The sequence below is a fragment of the Ictidomys tridecemlineatus genome, chromosome 1, assembly GCF_052094955.1.
Source record: "Ictidomys tridecemlineatus isolate mIctTri1 chromosome 1, mIctTri1.hap1, whole genome shotgun sequence".
NCBI classification, from domain to species: domain Eukaryota; kingdom Metazoa; phylum Chordata; class Mammalia; order Rodentia; family Sciuridae; genus Ictidomys; species Ictidomys tridecemlineatus.
In genome coordinates this window covers 22,445,281-22,466,621 of record NC_135477.1, presented here as the reverse complement: position 1 = coordinate 22,466,621, position 21,341 = coordinate 22,445,281, and the positions used below count along the sequence as shown (strand labels likewise).

General features: G+C 38.9%; 1 protein-coding gene across 2 annotated transcripts in view; it reads left to right on the top strand.

The window, feature by feature from the left end:
* Sorcs3 (sortilin related VPS10 domain containing receptor 3) overlaps nucleotides 1-21,341 on the top strand; it is a 570,611-nt gene that overhangs the window by 524,432 nt on the left and 24,838 nt on the right. For both annotated transcript variants that reach the window (XM_078052889.1, XM_005333579.5), the window contains 4 exons: nucleotides 3,144-3,257; nucleotides 5,968-6,139; nucleotides 8,696-8,882; nucleotides 13,415-13,548. In XM_078052889.1, the coding sequence (XP_077909015.1) occupies nucleotides 3,144-3,257; nucleotides 5,968-6,139; nucleotides 8,696-8,882; nucleotides 13,415-13,548 (607 nt within the window). The remainder of the gene's footprint in view (nucleotides 1-3,143; nucleotides 3,258-5,967; nucleotides 6,140-8,695; nucleotides 8,883-13,414; nucleotides 13,549-21,341) is intronic.

The following is a 21,341-nucleotide window of genomic DNA, read 5'->3' as shown; positions in this document are numbered from 1 at the left end:
ATATCTTAAAGGAAACTGCTTTTGTGTTTGCAGAATCTGCGGCAGCACACTTCCCTGAGGCAAATCCAACTTTCTGGTGCATTCTGTCCAAACCTCACAATTTAACAGAACACCTTTCCCCAGGAAGCTGGAGCAGCTGCTGGGGCTGCTTGTTTGTCTAAATCCTGCAGACTCCTGCGCGGGGAGGGAGGTTGGACAGTATGGGAGATTTTAATATACATTTAGCAGAAATTAATGAAGAAGTCCACAGCTTGGGGGCAGCCAGTTTCTGCTAAAGTTGTTAAATATTAATGAGGTGCTCTTGCTCTTTGGGGCAAAGCAGCAAGCCTGATGCACCTTTTTTTAATTACTGCATCACTAACAGGTATCAGAGCTGAACAGAACTGCCAGAGATGGTTACATTTAGCAAAGAGTATTAAAACATTTCTCTCCTTCCCAGAGCTGCTTAAGAGAGCATCCTTCCTTTACAGATTACCAATATTTCCTAGGGTTAGCTGGACATGCCAACAGCTTCACCTTAAAAAAGCAGTTGCAGAATTTTCTAGAAGTAGTACAGCCATACTACAACCCAGTGTAGTCACAGATAAGTAATGCTTAGAATCAGATATTCAGTGGTGTGCTGTTAAATATTTAACTTCCAGCTCTCTGAGAACTAACAAATACTGGTTGTTGTATATACTGCCACTAAAGCAGGTTGAAAGCTACCAACATGACATCAGTGAATGTAAAATAGGAAGATAGAGGTGGTGGATCTCTATTGTAGATAATTACTACCATACTTACAAATAGATTCAAATGACTTTAAGGACATTGACAAACCAGGCATAGTGGATCAGGCCGATAATTCTAGTCATTCAGGAGGCTGATGCAGAAGGATTGCAAGTTTGAGGCCAGCCTGAACAACTGAGCAACACCCTAAGTAACTTAGTGAGACCCTGTATCACATAAAATAAAAAGAACTGGGGGCAGATAGCTCAGTGGTATAGCAACATGGATCAAGCCCCTACTGCCCAAATAAAAAATCACATTAAATATGATACTATAGAGTTTCCTAGCAGTACATATCATAGATAGTGATATTGTAGATAGTAGCAATAGAATGAAGTGAAGCAATTAATAAATTGTGTGTTGGATTATGTATAATAGCCGGTCAGGATGCTTAGCAAAGGATTTACTTGTCAGAGATGTTCCTTTCTCCTTCCTTCCAGTTTCAGTCAAAGCTGATGTTGAGTTCTACCTTTCCATGCAGAGATCTTCCACTCACATTCACTCCACAGTTACCTCCTGAGCACTCGGGGTACTCTCTGTGGTTAATACCAGCATCTCCATGTGGACTCACAATCTTCCTGCAGAAATAGATGCAACTCAATGGTGTAATTTATGAGGTGGTTGGCATATTCATTCACATAATGTGCATTTATTCAATACCTGAAGTTTCTAGGTACTGTTGGTTGTTGACTCTCAAATTGGTGGAAAACAATGACAAAGATCCTTGCTCTTTTGTAGTTTCCATTTCAGTTTCCAAAGATTTTTGTCTAGGGAAGTAGAGACAGACTCATGCAGCCTAGATATTAAAGAAGAAGTAGGAAACCACGAAACACAGGCAAAGGGTAGAGTGCTTCAAACAAAGCATAGACATGAAGATAAAGAGGACCAGAAGTGTCCAGTTATGGGTTTGGGGGAAGAAGATGGGTAAGAACATGGGATGAGGTGGGCAGATAGTGTACAATCTCATTGGTCAGTCATCACTTCTGAAGTGCATGAGTTCATGCTTGGCTTTTTGGTGTTAATTCACTCTTTCACTGGGTTTGGGGTATGTTGTATCTCTCTCCCCAGAGGACTGAAAATCAATTGAGGACAGGGCTTGTTACATTTATTCTAAAGGTCAGGGCATACATTGGGTGATAAGTAAGTGTGGAATTACGTTGGTGTTCCTCTCTCCTCTCCATAGATACACACAGATCATTTGCCTGTGTTTTCATTAAAATTTAACAAATTTGGCTCAAAGAATATAAGAGCAACAGAAGAAAGCAGGGGCAGTGTCTTTCCTTGCTCTTCTGTTTTCTTAACACTCAGTGGATCAATATTCAAATGCCCAGATTGTGCTGCCCAGTCTGTGGGCTTCAGGACACCCTTGGATGCTGCACTTGGAAGCATAAATTCTGCTGCCAAGAGGAGCCACCCTCAGTGACCTCTGGCTCGTTACGAGAGCAATGATTACGTTTACCTACTTCATTGCTGTTCTTTTACTTTGACATTTACACACCTGGGAACCTTATGAAACACCAAGAAGCAGGGAGATAGCCTTTGGCCTTCCCCTCCTGCAATGGTCTTTTACTTCCTCATTTTGCATATGGGAGAAAGGAAGGAAATCATACCTGACTTTCTTCACTTTATTCTTACTGAAATTTTATAGTAACATGGAAAGAAACTACACTTATATTTTTAGGGAAATATGAATGCCTTGAAATATTGAATCAGGAAAATTTAAATGGCTGTGTATATATATATGTGTGAATGCACATGTAGTATTTGAGAAAGACTGAATTTTCAGGAAAAAATGAAAATCAATGAAATCTATTTTAGAATAGCATATATTAAATCACAGCATAAAACTTGATCTTTAATGTCATCTTGGTTGTCATCTACCTATCTGATTCATTCTACTGTGACCCAAATATACTTTTAAATTTAAATAGCCTCAGCATCTTAGCAAGGCCCTAAGCAACTTAGTGAGACCCTGTCTCAAAATTTAAAAGAAAAAAAAAAAAGGTTGGGGATAAGCCCGTGGCTCAGTGGTAAAGTGTCCCTGGGTTCAATCTCTGGTACCAAATATATATATATCATCCTCCACCCACCTCCAAACCAGTGTACCTGTCACATCATTTGAATCCATACCTTTTCTAACCTAGAATTTCCATTGGATTATCCACTATTTTTTCTCCCAACTCCAAATGACTCAGAATTATTTCTACATCTAAAAATCCATTTGAAAGTATGAATGTCTGCCTTCACTGGAAATACTTAAAACCATGTGTTGTGACTTTTTAGATAGCATTAGGACATGTGTATGTTTTTATGGGTCTGTGGTGTTGTCGCATTTATACATGTGCATCATTCTGTAATATTCATTCTCCCCACAGCGACTATGGCTATGAGAGACATGGGGAGAGCCAGTGTGTCCCAGCTTTCTGGTACAATCCAGCATCCCCATCAAAGGACTGCAGTCTTGGCCAGAGCTACCTGAACAGCACTGGGTAAGTCAAACACCTGAAGACTGGACTTCATTGTTTTCCCCTTACTTTGATGGTGGCATCAAAGGGAATGCCTGGCTGTTGGAGAAGAGAGAATATAGAGTTATTTTTTTTTTTTGGTTGTTGTTGTTTTTAGCTGAGTAGTTAAGGGAAACAAAAGAGTGATTTAGATAAGAGTGCTTCTTTTTGGAAGCCTCAGAAGAGATTTGTGATCACCCACACTTTAGTACTGGCTACCATTTCCCTCCTTGTTATTTGGTCAAAACATCTCTTCTGGAAAGGGATGCTGCCTTGTACCTTGGGCCTCCAATAAAGTAAATTGATACAGGAGATGTGCAGCTATTACAGTGCTCTCTGGGGAGAGGAGAAATGGATGTTCTCATGCATCAATGCTGAAAACTTCAAATGAGAATTCCTAAGTCTCATCCTAGGAGCTCCTGGGATAAGAAGGTCATGTTCCACTCTTGGTAATTCTCCAATTAGATGTGTGTTTCTCTCTTTGCTCATTTATTAGTTATCTCTCAGATGCTTGAAAACAATTTCCTTGGAGATTTGTTGTCTGGCCTTTTTTTGCTGCCTCTGTGATGCAGAAGAGATTTTGTCAAGTGCATGGATGCACTGATAGCACTTCTCACATTCCAATGTGGCTACATAGCATCTGATAATCTTGATTAAATGCAACTTGATTTGAGAGATCCGGGGTAAGGTAGAGACCCTTCATTTTTAAGTGTGTCCTGCCTGATGTGAATGATGTTGGTCTCCAGAAGACGCTATGAGTGTCAAAAGTCTAAGGTGTCCTCTCAATCATCACCTCTTCTAAAGATTTGAGAGGACTATTTCTGGATTCCAGTCTGGGATTTTAGAGTCTTTGATGTTAGGCTATTATAAGAGCCTGGATTAGGGATTTAAGCCACTGAAACTGCAAATCCAACAGCTTGCATTTAAGGAGATGTGGTGTCAGAGAACAAAACTCTAGGAAGTTTAAGGAAGGGGACTATATAGTTACAAAGAATCAGCTGGACCATCCAACTGACAACCACACCATTCTTTACACATCACTAGAAAATAATCGCATTAGGACATCTTGTATGTCTTAATACACGTGTGTTGGGTATAAGTAGCTCCAATTTAAGTAATTCTGGTGAACAAAACAACAAATAGCTAACCAAACAAATCACACAAATGAAAAGGAAAGTCTGTTTGCACCCTCCCCTCAGGGATTCACTCTTTGAGTTTCTTTAGTGTTGGCTGATATTACAAATCACCAACCAGCTTGAGTTGATGGCTAGTTGAGATTAAAGAGGGAGGATAGATGATAGCAAGTTTGAGTTAAGACTTGTACTACTGAAACATGTATCAAGAGTAAAAATTAAACATCTTGTGACTAAAGATCAGAAAGAAAGTCTAATCTGATTAGAATATTTGATTATCTTGATCAGTAATGACCAAAAGAACAATAGTGTAAACCACCTATGTGGTTAAAAATTTCTAATAGTCACACTTTAAAGTTTTTTAAAAAGTAAAATTAATTTTGATAATATGTATCATTTAACCTGATATATAAAAATGATCATTGCAATATGCCACATTAACCACACTTCAAGTGCACAGTAGTCACCTGTAGAAAGTGACTGCCGTGCCGGGAAGCAGAATTCCCAGCATGAGCTCAATTGACAGTGAACAATAATGATGCACATTTGCAAGAGGATGCATTGTCTTCTCATCTGAGAAAACAACTATGGGAAAACATTTGCTTAACGTCCCCTTGAGATCTCTGGATGGGCTATGCAGTAGGTAGTGCAGTAGTGGAGAACCCATGGGGAAAGTCAGGTCTAATGGAGGACCAATATCACTCCAGAAGAATTTGTATTCCCCTGTATTTGAGACTCCCAGAAGAAGGCAACATGGATGGAGTGGTTAATTATTCCTGACAGAGAGGGTGAAAGAAGCTAAGATGTGGTGGTGATGATAACGTTGGTGGTGGTGGTTGGTGATGGAGGTGGTGGTACATTTATGTTATGTGGTTTTATCAGAACACTAGTACTTTTTTGTAGGGAAGTTTTCTCTTCCTTGAGGTAAGTTTACCAGGATTGAACTGGAGTCTTAAACCTGTGCTTCTAATCTGACATTTGTGTTGAGTAGGAAATGAAATATTAGCAAAGAGAGAAAATATGCTATAAAATAGCTCAGTTGGCTCCAGAGTAAGAGCCATAGGTATTAGGGGAAGAAATGACATCTGGGACATGAAAGGAAGGCAGGAAGAGGCCTCCTGATTAATGAGAGTTTGAAGTCTGATGTTCTAGTTGCTCTCTGGTATGGGGAAAGCTGGAGGAGGCCTTGGGTAAATACAGCTGGCTCTTCCCTGACAGACAGATGCACTGACTTTTCCTGCTTCCCTTGCCCAATGGTCTGCCTCCTCTACTGCTGTATGTGAGTCAGACATTGATTTTTCTTGGCTGGTTCAGACACTGATCCGATCCGCAGCTCACCAGGTAGGATCAATAGTAATGTTTAAGGAGCTACTCTCCCGGAGATGGAAGGATAGCAGTTCCTCCACGTTTGTTTATCTTCATAAATGGCTGTCTTTTTGGAGACTCGGTTTTAGGGGCAGCTGTGGGGAGCATCTCTCTTGCTTTAGCTCTCTTTCTAACGTGCACACTTGCTTACATGCTTGACCCAAAGCTCAGTACTGTCAATTGTCAATTCCTCTTAGGTACCGGAGGATTGTGTCCAATAACTGCACTGATGGAGTAAGGGACAAATACTCCGCCAAGGCCCAGTTGTGTCCCGGAAAAGCCCCTCGGGGCCTCCATGTGGTGACGACTGATGGGCGTCTGGTGGCAGAGCAGGGACACAATGCAACCTTCATCATCCTCATGGAAGAGGTAGGAGCCCACCGGGGTCTCTAAGGTCTAAACTCGGAAAGGGAAGAAAACAAAGACCTGCCGCTTCCAGAGGCTGCTGTACCACAGTCTAGAGTGTGAATCAGAGACTTCTGCAGGAGAGAGTGGTGTGAAAGAAAGCTTGGGGTGTTTAGAGCCCATCTCCTTTCATTCCACAATGAAGACCTGTCTGCAGTGGGACCCCACTTGCCTCTGAGGCCTGCAGCTCTGGAAACATTTTCAGGGTCCTCCTTAGGGTCTGCTTAGGAAATGTTTATCACCAGAAGGTCATAAACTGTATTGCCAGGAAAAGGAAATTCAAATGCATTCATTGCTTTTAGGAGTCTCTTTTTGCATAATAGAGGAAATATTATCTGGTAAAAAGCAGAAACCAAAGAAATATATAATAGCATTTTTTTCAAAGAATGCTATCCTATCACCCTGATAAATTTATGAGAAACAACCAAACTAGAATGTGCCTTGGAGTATAACTTTGTTAATAAACAACATATTGTTATACAAATCACTATGGTCATCCTTCCTGCCACTGGATCTATAATAAATGACCAAGCACCAAGCATAGCTTGATGTAGCGTTAACTAACACTACTCACATCTAAGTTTCCGTGGAGGAAGATGGAAAGTGAACCTGTGGCCAGTGTACCCTTAGCTGATTAGAATAGCCCTCAACACTTTGAGAGTCTTGGAAGTATGTGAATGGAAAGATGATTGAAATGCCTTAGACTTACCTTTGTAAAGAATATTTTATTAGTTGCTTTCACATCAGCTACCTGCACCATTAGATTTTTAGTGTCTTTTGCAACCCGAGCAGTAAAATCAGACTACGTGTATTCATTCTAGGGTAGAAGAAGCACTGCTGTCTGCTTCTTGTTCTCTGTGGGGACTGTTTAGCTTCTTCCCAAACCCGGGCCTTCTCTGGCAGGCACTCTGCTGAGGTGGTGGAGCAGGAAGGTTCCCTGATTGACAAAGCCCTCTACATTTACATGCAAATTGCTCTGTGCTCTTGATAGCTTGGAAAGAGAGCAAAGCCAGCCAGGAGGGGTTTTTTTTTTTTTTTTTTTTTCACATGTATGAGCATTTTAGAGTCTTTAAAGTCAGGACCACACTAGACTTGATGGTGAAGGTTTCTTATCCTAGGTTGACAGATTCCTCGGCCTCTTCCACACCAGTTGCTTGAATTAAAGGACTTTAAGATTCAAAGGAGGTCATTATTATATTTTCACTAGGGAGTTTTCAGGAATAGAGCTATAAAAACCTTCTCTTGAATGGACTTGAAGAGCCATGATCTTATCCATTTGAATTACCTTGGATTCATTTCCACTTTAATTTATATTTATAAACTCAAGGGTAGTTGACATTGTGTAGGGGTCAAGAGAGCAACTCTCAATATTTCACTCACATCCAAGTTGCCATGGAGGAAGATGGAAAGTGAACCTGTGGCCAGTGCACAAATACTGGGCAGAAAATTGGCTCATTATTCCAAAATGATGTATTTCTCTTTTTATTCCATAATCCATCTTTGAATAGGAACAGAGGTACCCTGTTCTTCTTTATCCAGCATCTCTGCTCTGGACTCAGGTTGACTACATTTATCCAAAGGGTGAGACAGGAAGGGTGGGGTTCAGCATCATGCCTTAAGAAGATAAGTGCTGGCTTAAGAGGGTACCAGGTACTCACCTGAACCATCAACATCACATCACCAGCCAGCACCCAAGGTGCTCTTAGCCCTCCAAGAGGCAGAGATACCTGTAATCCACAATATTCAGTAGAGGCTTCAGAGAACAGGGGGCTTAGGTAGTTTTCAAGAAGCCCAAGGACAAGGGAACACATATGATATTTTGAATAGTATAGAGTATTCATCTGGATGGGAATGATCATCTTACCTTATATGGTAATTTTGAAGATGGCATTATATGAGATGTGGTAAGTGATTAACCTAGCTTTTAGAACGCAACAATAAAAGCTCAGAAACAGAAACAATGATAACTATAGAATTGTGGTTGGGAGTATTAGCATTAAAGTTAGACTGCTTTTAAAACTTGAGTCTTCCACTATTGGCCATGTGACATTAGTCTGATGATTTTGTCCCCATTTACAAATGGGGACAATAATACTTTCTACAATACAGGATTATGAGGAGATTAATTGCTTGGCACTGATACAAACCTTGATGCTAGCTGTTACTATTACTGCTATTATTTTTATGACACAGAAGAAGAATTAAACCATGTGTGAGGGATTAGGAAAGCCTTGGCTTCCCCACTTCAGAGTTCAGAAAGGCAGTACCTTGCCCACTGTGGCCAGTATCACAGCAATTCAGGCTGTCCCATGCACATACAGGGACTCTAGGTCTACAGTGTTTACCCACAGCGCCCAGTGGCTACCAGAGAGGAGTCTGATAGTTGTAGTAAGGTGATTCTGCCTCCTGGGAAAGACAATAGGTCTTAATAAGATGATGCTGAAGGATCAACAGGAGGAAGCATTGGAAGTCAGGCAGGACCATGTGAATGGACCCAGGCCGATGGCTCTTGCCTTGCAGGGTGATCTCCAAAGGACAAACATCCAGCTTGACTTTGGGGATGGCATTGCCGTGTCCTATGCTAACTTCAGCCCAATTGAAGATGGCATCAAGCACGTGTACAAGAGTGCAGGGATCTTCCAGGTGACGGCCTATGCAGAGAACAGCCTTGGCTCCGACACAGCCGTCCTCTTCCTGCATGTGGTTTGTAAGTGGCATGAGCCAGCCCCTTTTTCTCTTTCCTCCCAGTGGCAACTCCTTCTTCCTGGAATTCAGAGCTGAGGCTGGGTGCGGTATGTCTAATAGTGATTCAAACCAGAAGATTGAGGCGTTCTACCCATGTGAAATTTAGAGACTTGTAATGCTACTCAGAATGACATGCAATTTAAAATTTATGAGTTGTTTATTTATGGAATTTTCCCTTTAATAGTTTCAGAGTACCATTGCCTGTGGGTCATAAAATAGCAGAAAGCAAACCGTGGATAAGCAGGGACCACTTTATACCCCATGATGGTTTTCACGTTACATGTCATTTAGGTGGAAATTACGAGTTTTGAAAGTGTTGAAGTGAATACAAGGAACTCCTTGTTTTCATTGTGTACTAACAATACAATGATGGTATGATCTCCACTGTATAAGCAACCCACACCCAAGAGGTCCCTGATTAACAGGAAGCGACCTAGTCCCCTAGTACAAGGAGCAACAGTGAGGAATGTGGAGCATGTAGGTGGAGACCTGGACTATAGAGCAAACATGAAAACACGTGACATTGAGATAAGTGATTTCTTTTGGGGGCTTTCTACACTTTTGAAAATGGTGTAATTTAATTTAAAATTCCCATTTTAAAATGGTTTAATTCTGCTACTTCACCTCATAGGGTTCTTACAATAGTGCAAATGAAAAATAAATAAAGCACCCAGTCATTTACTGGTTCGTTCAACAAGTATTTGCTGAGTTCTTAATACATACAAGGCACTCTGCCAGGCACTGGGCAGACCACAATATGGTCCTGCTCTGCAGGATTTACATCTGTTGAGGAAGGGGAGGTGCAGCAAGAAATGAGCCTTTTTTGGTAAAACAGATATGGACTATATTCATTGTGGACTGGAAACACCAAGGCAGGAGCCTGAGTAGGTGGGGTGGTGTGCACAGTACTTATGAGTGCAGTTTTTAGAGCAAGGGAGACCTACACTTGAATTCATCCTATTTCTTTGTGAAATGTCTAACTTAGGTCAACTTTTCCACCTTTTAAACCTCTGATTCCTCATCTTTAAAACAAAGTTCATAAGGAATCTGAGAGAGTCATTGGATTGTGTGTTTGTGTGTGTGTGTGTGTGTGTGTGTGTGTGTGTGTGTGTGTGTCGGGGCCCCCAAGACCACCCCAAGACTTTACGATAAACTGGGGGAGCTCTTAGAACTCAGCATGTAGCTTCATCCTCAGCCACGGCTATGATTTATTCCAGCAAAAAGATACAAAGCAAAAATCAAGAAAAGGTTCCAGGGGACAAAGCCCCGAGAAAACCAGGCATCAACTCTCACAGGCCCTTTCCCTGTGGAATCACACAGGATGTGCCGATTCCTCTTGGGGTGGGAGGTAACAACATAAAGGCTGTCTGCCAGAGAAACTCATTAGGGGCTCAGTGCCCATAGTTTTTTACTGGAAGCTGGTCACATGAGCACGGTCAGCCTGGCATATTCCAAACCTCCCAAATCCCTGTGGAAAGTGGGTGTTCACAATAAACCACACTGTTTGCAAAGCCAATTTAGGCAAAGTGAACCACTCCTCCTAGTTAGTTAACTGTTGATTGGGAACACTCCCAGAGCCAAGTTCCCAGACACTGGCCAAGGGCCAGCCTTGCACGTAGACCTTTCTAAAGGATAGCAGTTTCAGTTCTGTCTTCTGCAGTGGGCAGAGTGCTGCTTTGCACCCAGCTTGGCACATGATGAATGTTACCTGTTATTATAGCAATTACTAGGATTTCCTGTTAGCTTCCTCCCTGACACTTGTGCTGTCTTCCAAAATGAAGACAAAGAAAGAAAAATAACTTTACATTCCTCTGTTCCAAGAACTTGCCCCACCCCCGTTCCTGATTCTGCCAAGGGTGAGCCTTGACTGCAGGTGTGAAGACCACTGTGTCTTAGTGCCAAAAACATGATAGCGAGGACCAGGTTTGTGCTGTGGGTTATGTGCATGAAAACGGAAATATTTCTTGAAACTATTATCAGCTCCTAATTCCCTCCAAATCAATCATGGCCACATTTATCAGTGGAACCTGCTCTTGGCACCACCCTGGGCCGTTAACTAACAAAAGTATTGCTACTCACCCATAATAGTCAACTTCACACGGATTATTAGATTTTTATCAGAAGGGTCACTATTTGACAGTGAGGATGTTGGAACTTTTCTGTGTTCCTCCTCGATCCCTTCCTTCTCTTCTCTCCTCACTGACCCATGTTTTGTCTCCTACGTGGTCTTGTTTCTTAAGATTGTTTTTAACTAAATATTCTTGATCCCAAACTGCAATAAATGTAACCATGTTGGGTGGCATTCCAATTATGTAAGCTCCACCCCCTTTTGTTTCTGGAGTGAGTTCAAGGTGAAGGAGATCTTCCTTTATGATTTGGGGCATCACAGTCACCTTCAGCATCTACCCTGACTAAACCAAGATTCTCTAGTGAAAGAACCTGGAAAGCTGAGAATTTCCAGGTTCTTAAGGCATTGTGCACGATGCTGAGCTGTGGGAAAGCCCAGGGTTCCCATGAGGCATCTTGGGGAAGGGTTTTACACTATTTGGTGAAGTAGCTGTAGGAGCAAACTCAGTGACGAAAAAGAATTTTCCCCCCCATTGATGGAAGAATAAGTCATTGGGAAAGAGCTCAGTGTCAATGCTGGAAGAGGGAAGCCAGTCTTCATCTTCTGCCTGGGAGGGGGATAGCAGGGGCCCCTGGTCCCAGCTTCTGTATCCTTGTTGACCAGTAAAGCACAAGAGCTAAAGATATTAGTCAGGTAAGCTCCTAGAAAATGAGTAAATAAACAGAAGTAGCCAATATTTTTTTTTCCCCACTCTGTGTTCTTTGACTGACATTGAGCAAACCATACAGAAATAATACAGATTTGCTTATTTAAAATAATTAAATGTTCAGCCAAATGTGCACATGAAGTGACAAGGTTGAAATTATGTGCTATAAAAAATCTTGCGGTGCCATATGCCTGGAGTCAGGGCAGAGAGCTGTAGGCAGAAAACATTTTCAGACTGTACATACACAGACTCCTCTATTTTTTTTTCTCTTCATTAATTTTTTAGCCTGACAAAAATTATACAAGTTTATCATGTACAACATGATGTTTTGAAATAAACATTCACTGTGGAATGGCTCAATCAGACCAATTATCACAGGCATTACCTCGCCAACTTATTTTTTGTGGTAAGAACACTTATATCTATTGTTCTAGTGATTTTCAAAATCCGATACAATCTTATTAACCATAGTCACCATGGTACAATAGACCTCTTGACTTTCTTCCTCCTATCTTCTGGAAACTTGGTTTTCTTTGATCAGCATCCACCCCACCCCACTTCTGCCATCCCTTGTCAACCACAAAGTTACCCTCTGCTTCTGTAATTTCTAACAGTTTAAGATTTCACATATAAGTGGGATCATCTGATAGAAATTGTTCTGTGCTTGGATTTCTTTCACTTAATGCAATGCTCTCTGGGTGGTCCATGTTGTCAGAAATGAAAGGAGGGAGAGAATGCCACAGAGTTGAAAAATAATGAATCTACCCGCCCCCGTACAATACATCACTAATGTATTAATAATTTTTCATCAGTGTTTTTCTCTTTTGTTTTTTTTTTTTTTTGGAAATGAATGGATTAACTTCCTCACATCTCCTGCCTAGGGCATGTTCTCGTATATTTTTTTATTTGCTAATATAGAGCTCAATGATGTTTATACCTGTTTTCTGGAAAAAAAGGAGAAATACAGCATTTTTATTATTTGGGAACCTGGCATTTGTTTCTCCTTCAAATTAGGGAGACGTACTTTTCTCTCTTTGTAAAAGGCCTTGCCAGCTTCCGAGTGACACTCACTGTGACCTACAGATGATGAGACACAATGGCCCATTGTCGAAGAGGATGGAAAGCAATTAACAATTGAGGATAATGGGAGAGCCCTCCATATAATGCATTGACCCCAAATCACAAAACATGCTAATCATTAGAAATGAAACAGACTGCTGTTTATCTTCCTTTTCAATGGCCAAGTGTGTAGTAAACTAGCTTTGTCCTTGGATTGGAAATTCATGAGCATTTGTTTCATAAGTTGTGTTTATCAGATGTAAATTCAATTTGGTTATCACTCAAGAAATCTGAAACCTGAGTTAAGTTCCCTGTTTTACCAGGTTCTTCAGTTCAAGTGTAGACACCCTTCCCAACATTTGTGGGTTGCGATTATTGCTTTATCATAGGGAATGCTGATAGGGATTAAGGTTAAGAATCTAGGGGCTGGGGTTGTAGCTGAGAAGTAGAGCGTTTTCATAGCATGTATGAGGGACTGGGTTCAATCCTCAGCACCATATAAAAATAATTTAAAAATTATTTTGTCTACCTATTATGTCTTCCTATAACTAAAAAATAATTATAAAAAAAAATGCCTTAAAAAAGAATCGAGGAGTGTGATAAAGTTTGATGGTTTTTTCTATGAATATAAAAACTGACTTTTTTCCTCTTGTTCCTTTAGGTCCTGTGGAGCATGTTCACCTCCGAGTTCCATTTGTTGCCATAAGAAATAAAGAGGTCAACATCAGTGCCGTTGTGTGGCCCAGTCAACTGGGGACACTTACCTATTTCTGGTGGTTCGGCAACAGCACAAAGGTTTGGCTCTTCCTGATCAGTATCAAATGAGACATGTGCTAAGTGCTTCTGGACTCCAGCTTCTGCAGAGGAACTGGGGTCACTGGGGGTGCAGTAATGAGAAGTACTTCATGGACTGAGAGCCCAGATTTGAATAAAACAGACCTCCCACACCAAGTTCATTATTTTCACAAGGAAAGTTTAATTCTAAGAAAGAGTACTCCATTTTGCTTTAATTCTGGCCTTTCCACTCACCAACTATATAATACCGAGGAAGTTACCCAGCCTCTCTGAGATATGTGGTCTCAACTGTTGGATGTGAACTAAAACCCAAGTACATATATGGAAATTAAGTGGGATGACACATGTAAAAGAATCCTCTTCAACTCCTACTAGATGTTTGTTCTGCACACCTAACCTTCTTAGGCAAGGTACTGGGATCACCATGTCTCAAAGTAAGAAATTAATGGGCAAATCTGAACTTTACAGATAACTGGTGAGGAAGAATTACCACAACTGTATGAAAGAAGCTGGGAGTAATCAGGCTGAAGACTCCTTTATTTAACTAATCTTCTTGATTAGTTAAATAATCAATTTAAAATTGAAAACTATTTTAAAACTATTCCTAGTTTTCTCTTCCCTTAACTTTTTTAGAGCGCTTTTAGGTTCTCAGCAGAATAGAGAGGAAGCTACAGAGATTTCCCATATAGCCCTGTCCCCAACAAATGCATAGCCTCCCTCATCATCAATATCCTTACGATTCTGGTGCATTTGTTACAACTGATAAACCTATACTGATCCGTCACCACCCAGAATACCTAATTTTCATTGGGATTCACTCTTGATGAACACATTCCAGGGGTTTGGACAAATGTATGATGATATGTATCTACCACTGTAATATAAGACAAAGCAGTTTAACTGCTACCTAGTCCTCCTCCTCCTCCTCCTTCCTTCCCTTGTAATTCTTGGTCATTGATCTTTTCACTGTCTCTATATTTCACCTCTTCCAGAATGTCATGTGGTTGGAATTCCATAGCACATAGCTGTACATAGCTTTACAGATGGACTTTTGTCACTCAGGTTTCCTTCCTGTCTTTTCATGGCTTCATAGTTCATTGCTTTTTAGTGCACAATAATATTTCGCTATCTGGAATTACCACATTTTACTTATCTATTCACTCACTGAAGGACATCTGGGTCATTTCCAAGTCTTGACAATATAAGTAGAAGGGTTATAGACATCCATGTTCAGGTTTTTATGTAGAAATAAGTTGATAAATACCAAGAGCATGATTGCCAGTTCATATGATAATAGCATATTTATTTTTTTTTCAAGAAATTACCAAACCAGGATCTGGGGTTGTGGCTCAGCAGTAGAATGCTCGCCCTACACATGCGAGACCCTGGGTTCAATCCTCAGCACCACATTAAAAATAAATAAGTGAAATAAAAGTATTGTGTCCAACTACAACTAAAAATATATATATTTTTAAAAAAAGGAAAGAAACTACCAAACTGTTTTCCATGTTTGGAACATTTTGCATTCCCACTAGGAGTGCACATGAGAGATGTTCCTCAGTGTTCTATGGCGTCACCTTCTGTATTTTGGCCATTTTTATAGGCATGTGGTGGAAACTCATTGTTTGACGTTCCATTTCCCTGATGACATAGCATATGGAGAATATGTCATATTCTTATTTGTCAGTTATACATCATCTTTGATGAAGGGTCTTTAAGAGCTAGATTCATTCTCTTTTACATGTGGATTTCTAGATATCCAGCACCATTTTATGAAAGAAGTATCTTTGTTCTGAAGTGTTGCCTTTGCTCCATTGTTGAAGATCAGATGGGTACATTCTTTTCTTTTTTTTTCAATAGTTCATTCTTTTTAAATTTTAATTTGTTACAGATGACAACATACAGAATGCATTACAAATCATATTACATATATAGAGCACAATTTTTCATATCTCTGGTAGTACACAAAGTAGAGTCGCATCCTTCATGTCTTCATACATGTACTTAGGGTAATGATGACCATCACATTCCACTGTCTTTTCTACCCCATGCCCCTTACCTAACCTTCTCTCCCCTTTTTATCTTTGCCTTATCTAGAGTTCATTTAATCCTCCCATTCCCCACAGCATATTGTGAATCAGCATCCTTAAATCCCAGAAATCATTCAGCATTTGTTTTTTGGGGATTGGATAATTTCACTTAGTATTTGATTCTCCAGCTCCATCCATTTGCCTGGAAATGTCATTATTTTATTCTCTTTTAATGCTGAGTCATATTCCATTGTGTATATAAACCACATTTTCTTTATCCATTCATCTACTGAAGGGCATCTAGATTGGTTCCACAGTTTAACTATTGTGAATTGTGCTGCTATAAACATTGATGTGGCTGTGTCTCTGTAGTATGCTGTTTTAAGTCCTTTGGGTAAAGACTGAGGGGTGGGATAGCTGGGTCAAATGATGGTTGCATTTTCAGTTTTCCAAGGAATCGCCATACTGCTTTTTATATTGGCTGCACCAATTTGCAGTCCCACCAGCAATGTATGAGTGTGCCTTTTCCCCCACATCCTAGCCAATAAAAAAAAGAATACAAACAATACAAACATTGTTGTTTGTATTCTTTTTTATTGGTTGTTCACAACATTACAAAGCTCTTGACATATCATATTTCATACATTAGAATCAAGTGGGTTATGAACTCCCATTTTTACCCCAAATACAGATTGCAGAATCACATTGGTTACACATCCACATTTTTACATACTGCCATATTAGTGACTGTTGTATTCTGCTACCTTTCCAATCCTCTACTATCCCCCCTCCCCTCCCCTCCCATCTTCTCTCTCTACCCCATCTACTGTAATTCATTTCCCTCCTGGTTTATTATCCCATTCCCCTCACAACCTCTTATACGTAGTTTTGTATAACAATGAAGGTTTCCCTCCATTTCCATGCAATTTCCCTTTTTTCTCCCTTTCCCTCCCACCTCATGTCTCTGTTTAATGTTAATCTTTTCTTCCTGCTCTTCCTCCCTGCTCTGTTCTTAGTTGCTCTCATTATATCAAAGAAGACATTTGGTACTTGTTTTTTAGGGATTGGCTAGCTTCACTAAGCATAATCTGCTCTAGTGCCACCCATTTCCCTGCAAATTCCATGATTTTGTCATTTTTTAATGCTGTGTAATACTTGAAGAGAAAGTTGGCTCCAATCTACATATTGTGGGGTAGGGCTCCAAATTCCTTAATAGGACACCAATAGCACAAGAGTTAATAACAAGAATCAACAAATGGGACTTTCTTAAACTGAAAAGTTTTTTCTCAGCAAGAGAAACAATAAGAGAAGTAAATAGGGAGCCTATATCATGGGAACAAATCTTTACTCCTCACACTTCAGATAGAGCCCTAATATCCAGAGTATACAAAGAACTCAAAAAATTAGACAATAAGAAAACAAATAACCCAATCAACAAATGGGCCAAGGACATGAACAAACACTTCACAGAGGAGGACATACAATCAATCAACAAGTACATGAAAAAATGCTCACCATCTCTAGCAGTCAGGGAAATGCAAATCAAAACCACCCTAAGATACCATCACACCCCAGTAAGATTGGCAGCCACTATGAAGTCAAACAACAACGAGTGCTGGTGAGGATGTGGGGAAAAGGGTACTCTTGTACATTGCTGGTGGGACTGCAAATTGGTGCGGCCAATATGGAAAGCAGTATGGAGATTCCTGGGAAAGCTGGGACTGGAACCACCATTTAACCCAGCTATTGCCCTTCTCGGACAATTCCCTGAAGACCTTAAAAGAGCACACTACAGGGATACTGCCACGTGGATGTTCATAGCAGCACAATTCACAATAGCTAGACTGTGGAACCAACCTAGATGCCCTTCAATAGATGAATGGATAAAAAAAAAATGTGGCATTTATGTTGTTTGTATTCTTAATAGCTGCCATTCTGACTGGAGTGAGATGAAATCTTAGAGTAGTTTTGATTTGCATTTCTCTAATTGCTAGTGATGATGAACATTTTTTTCATATATTTGTTGATTGATTGTATATTCTCTTCTGAGAAGTGTCTGTTCAGCTCCTTGGCACCAGTGTCACACTGCCTTGATTACTGTAGTGTAATAATACATCTTGAAGTCAGTTATATTTAGTCATTCAACAGTGTTCTTTTTTAATGCTGTATTGAGTATTCTGGGTCTCTTGTCTCTCCATATAAACTGAGAATAATTTGATAAGTTATTGGGAATGAATCAGATTTATAGATCAAGTTGGTAAGATCTGATATATTGACAATCTTAAGGCTTCCTCTCAATGAATATAGAGTGTCTATCAATTTATTTATATATTCCTTACTTTCTTTCAACAAAGTTTTATAATATTCCTTATATAGATCTTGCACATATTTTGTTAGAGATCTACCTAAGAATTTTATTTTTGGCAATGGTAATGTAAATGATTTGGGGTTTTTAATTCAAATCCTACTTGTTCGTTACTGGTATAGAGAAAAATGATTAAATTTGTATATTAACTTTGTTTACTGAAACCTTACTATAACCAATTATTCATCACAAGAGTTTATTTCCTCTTAATACTTTGGATTTTGTGGCATTTCTTTTCTTTTCTTCTTCTTTTTTTTTTTTTTTTTTTGGATGTTGAGAATTAGCACATTTTCTTCCTTAAATGTTTGGTAGAATCTATCTGTAAAACCATCTGAAAACCTTTGCTTTCTCTGTTACAAGGTAATTAATTACTGATTCAATTTCTTTAAAGATATAGGCCCTTTTGGATTTTAGGTTACATTTTGTGTGAGCTTTTGCAGATTACATCTTTCAAGGTATTGATTCATTCTATTTAGGTTATTAAATTTATATGCTTAGAATTGTTCATTGAACTCCTTTATTGACCTTTTGATATTCAGGGGATTTGTAGTGAAGTCTTGTCCTTCTTTTGGGCGATTGATTTGTTTGTGTATCCTCTCTCCTTTCTTAGCCTAACTAAAAGCGTATCAACTTATTGATTTTTTTAAAGTACTAGCTTTTAGTTTTTTTGATATTTTTTATTGATTTCCTATTTTCAATTTCATTGATTCCTGTTCAAATTTTATTTTACTTTTCTTCTGGTTGCCTTGAACTTGATTTGTTCTTTGTCTAGTTTCGTAAGGCAGAAGCCTGTATGATCAATTTTAATTCTTTCTTGTTTTCTAATATATGTCCTCAATGCTATAAATTTTCCTCCAAGCATGCTTTTACTGCATCCTGTACATTTTGATAAGTTGTGTTTTCATTTTCATTTTGTTCAAAATACTTTTTAATATCACCCAAGATTTATTTTTTGATTTGTGTTATTTAGAAAGAAGTGTGTTGTTTAAAATCCACATATTTTGGCATTTTCCAGTTATCTTTCTGCTATTGATTTATAATTTAATTTCATTGTGGTTTCAAAGAAGACATTAGATGATTTTATCCTTTTAGTTTGTTAAAGTGTGTTTTATGGCTCAGAATGTGGTCTACCTTGGTGAATGTTCTGTGTCGATCTGAGAATAATGTGTATTCTGCTGTTTTTTGATTAACTAATCTATAGATGTCAGCTATACACAGTTGATTGATGAGAGTCTTGAGTTCAACTATGTCCTTATTGATTTCCTCCTTTCTTAGTCCTATCACTTATTTGTTTATTTAAGCTTTATTTAGTGGTAGCCCTAGAATTGAAATATACTTTTATAATTAATCCAAACTTACAATAAGTAACATTGTATATTTCCATGGTTAGTCTGAGTACTTAATAATAAAAAAAGTCATAATTCCTCCCTTCTGATTCTTGTGTCACCAATGTCAGTCATTTCTCTTAGGTGAGTGTAAGTATATAAGTTATTTGAGTAAGCCTATTTAATCAAATACATTGTCGCTATTATTGTTTTGAATAAATTGTTATCTGTTTAATAATTAAAATAATATTTAAATTAAAACAAGAAACATCATCATTATTTTACCTTCATGCACTCTTTCTTTGCTGTTGTTGATTTCTGTCTGTGGTTCAGTTTCTGACCTACATCATTTCCCTTCTCTCTGAAGAACTTCTTTTAATAAATCTTGCAGGATAGATGTCCTGACAACAAATTCCACCTATGTTTATTTGAGAAAGTTTTTTTTTCCTTCAATTTTGAAGGATAATTTTTTAAGGTACAGAGTTAGAAGCTTAGTGGGTTTTTTTCCCTCTTAAAAAAAAACAAACAGATTTGTGGGAGTTTTCTCTCAGCACATTAACTATGTCACTGTCCATTCCTCTTAACCACATTGTTCTTGAGGAGAAACTGGATGGATGTTTCTTTTCTTCTCTCATTGATAAATAAAGTGTTTGGTTCATCATTCTTCTTTCAGGATTAAAAAAAAAAAATTCTGATCTCCTGTAGTTTGAAAGTGATATGCCCCAATGTAGAATTTTCAGCATTTCTCTGAGCTTCCTGTGTCTCTGGCTCATCTGACTTTACCTTGGAGGGATTCTCATTACTGTTTCAGATATTTCTCCAGTTCTTTTCTCTCTTTTCTCTCTGGCATTCACATTACACATATCTGTACTTTTTGTAATTGTCCCACATTCTTGTGCTCGAGCAAGGAAAGAGAAAAAAGGAATCATTTTGCAATACATCCGTGCATCTGGCTTTTTTTTTTAAGCCTGTCCTCACAAGAAATTGGGCACAGTGCATATGGATAATGTTCTCGGTTGTTATTGTTTTCTTTTCTCATTTTTTTGTTCTTTCCTTTTCATCTTGGAGGTTTCTATTGAGATATCCTTGATATTAGGGTCTTTCCTGAGCTGTGTCCAGTCTACTAACAAGCCCATCAAAGACCTTCTTCATTTCTTTTACTGTGTTTCTGACATTCTTTTTGGTTATTTCTTAGGATTTTCATCTCTCCATTTATAGCAGCGAACTTTTCCTAGCGTTGTTGTCTACTTTAGGAGTTGGAGCCCTTAGTTTATTAATCGTGGTTGTTTTAAATTCCCAGTCTGATAATTTTAACACCTCTGCCATATCTGTCTCTGATACTTGTTCTATCTCTTCAAACTGTTTGTTTGCCTTTTAGTATGCTTTGTAACTTTCTTGATAGCTGGACATGGTGTACTGGGTGAAAAGATCTGCCGTAAATAGGACTTTAGTAATGTGGTTGTGAGGTGTAGTGGAAAAAGATGTTTTCTATAGACCTATCATTAGGTCTCAATATTTTAATAAGCTTGTGACTCTGAATTATGCATATCACAGGTGTTTTACGGTTCCCTACCCAAGGAAGGATAGGATGGGTAGAGGGAGCTAGATTTGGATATCTCCCTTCCCTAGGGCAATTAGATTATGATAAAACTCAAGAAGATTAGGCTTTCATTTACTAGTTTCTTTTGAGGGCAGGCCTTTTTTTTTTTTTTAAAGTCAGAGTATGTTGATGTACTGGACAATTGTTCTTTTTTATCTTTCCTTGACACAAGGAAAATTTTTTTCTAATATTTATTGGGAGAATCTGACAAGCTCCAAGTTACAGTGGTTATAAAATTTGAAAAGTTATAATGGCCTCCTGTGACTGACTGATCCCCCTAGAGTTTGTAATTCTGATACTTGTGTTTTCCTTGAAAGCTCATGATGTGATTGGTAGTGCTTATTTGGGAGAAAAAAAAATTAAGTAAAAAATAATCTGAGACAGCACATCAGATTTTGAGATGCAGGATATAAAAAAAGGGGAAACAAATATCTAATTATTGGTTAGTAATGAGCAGAGCGAACTTTGTCCCT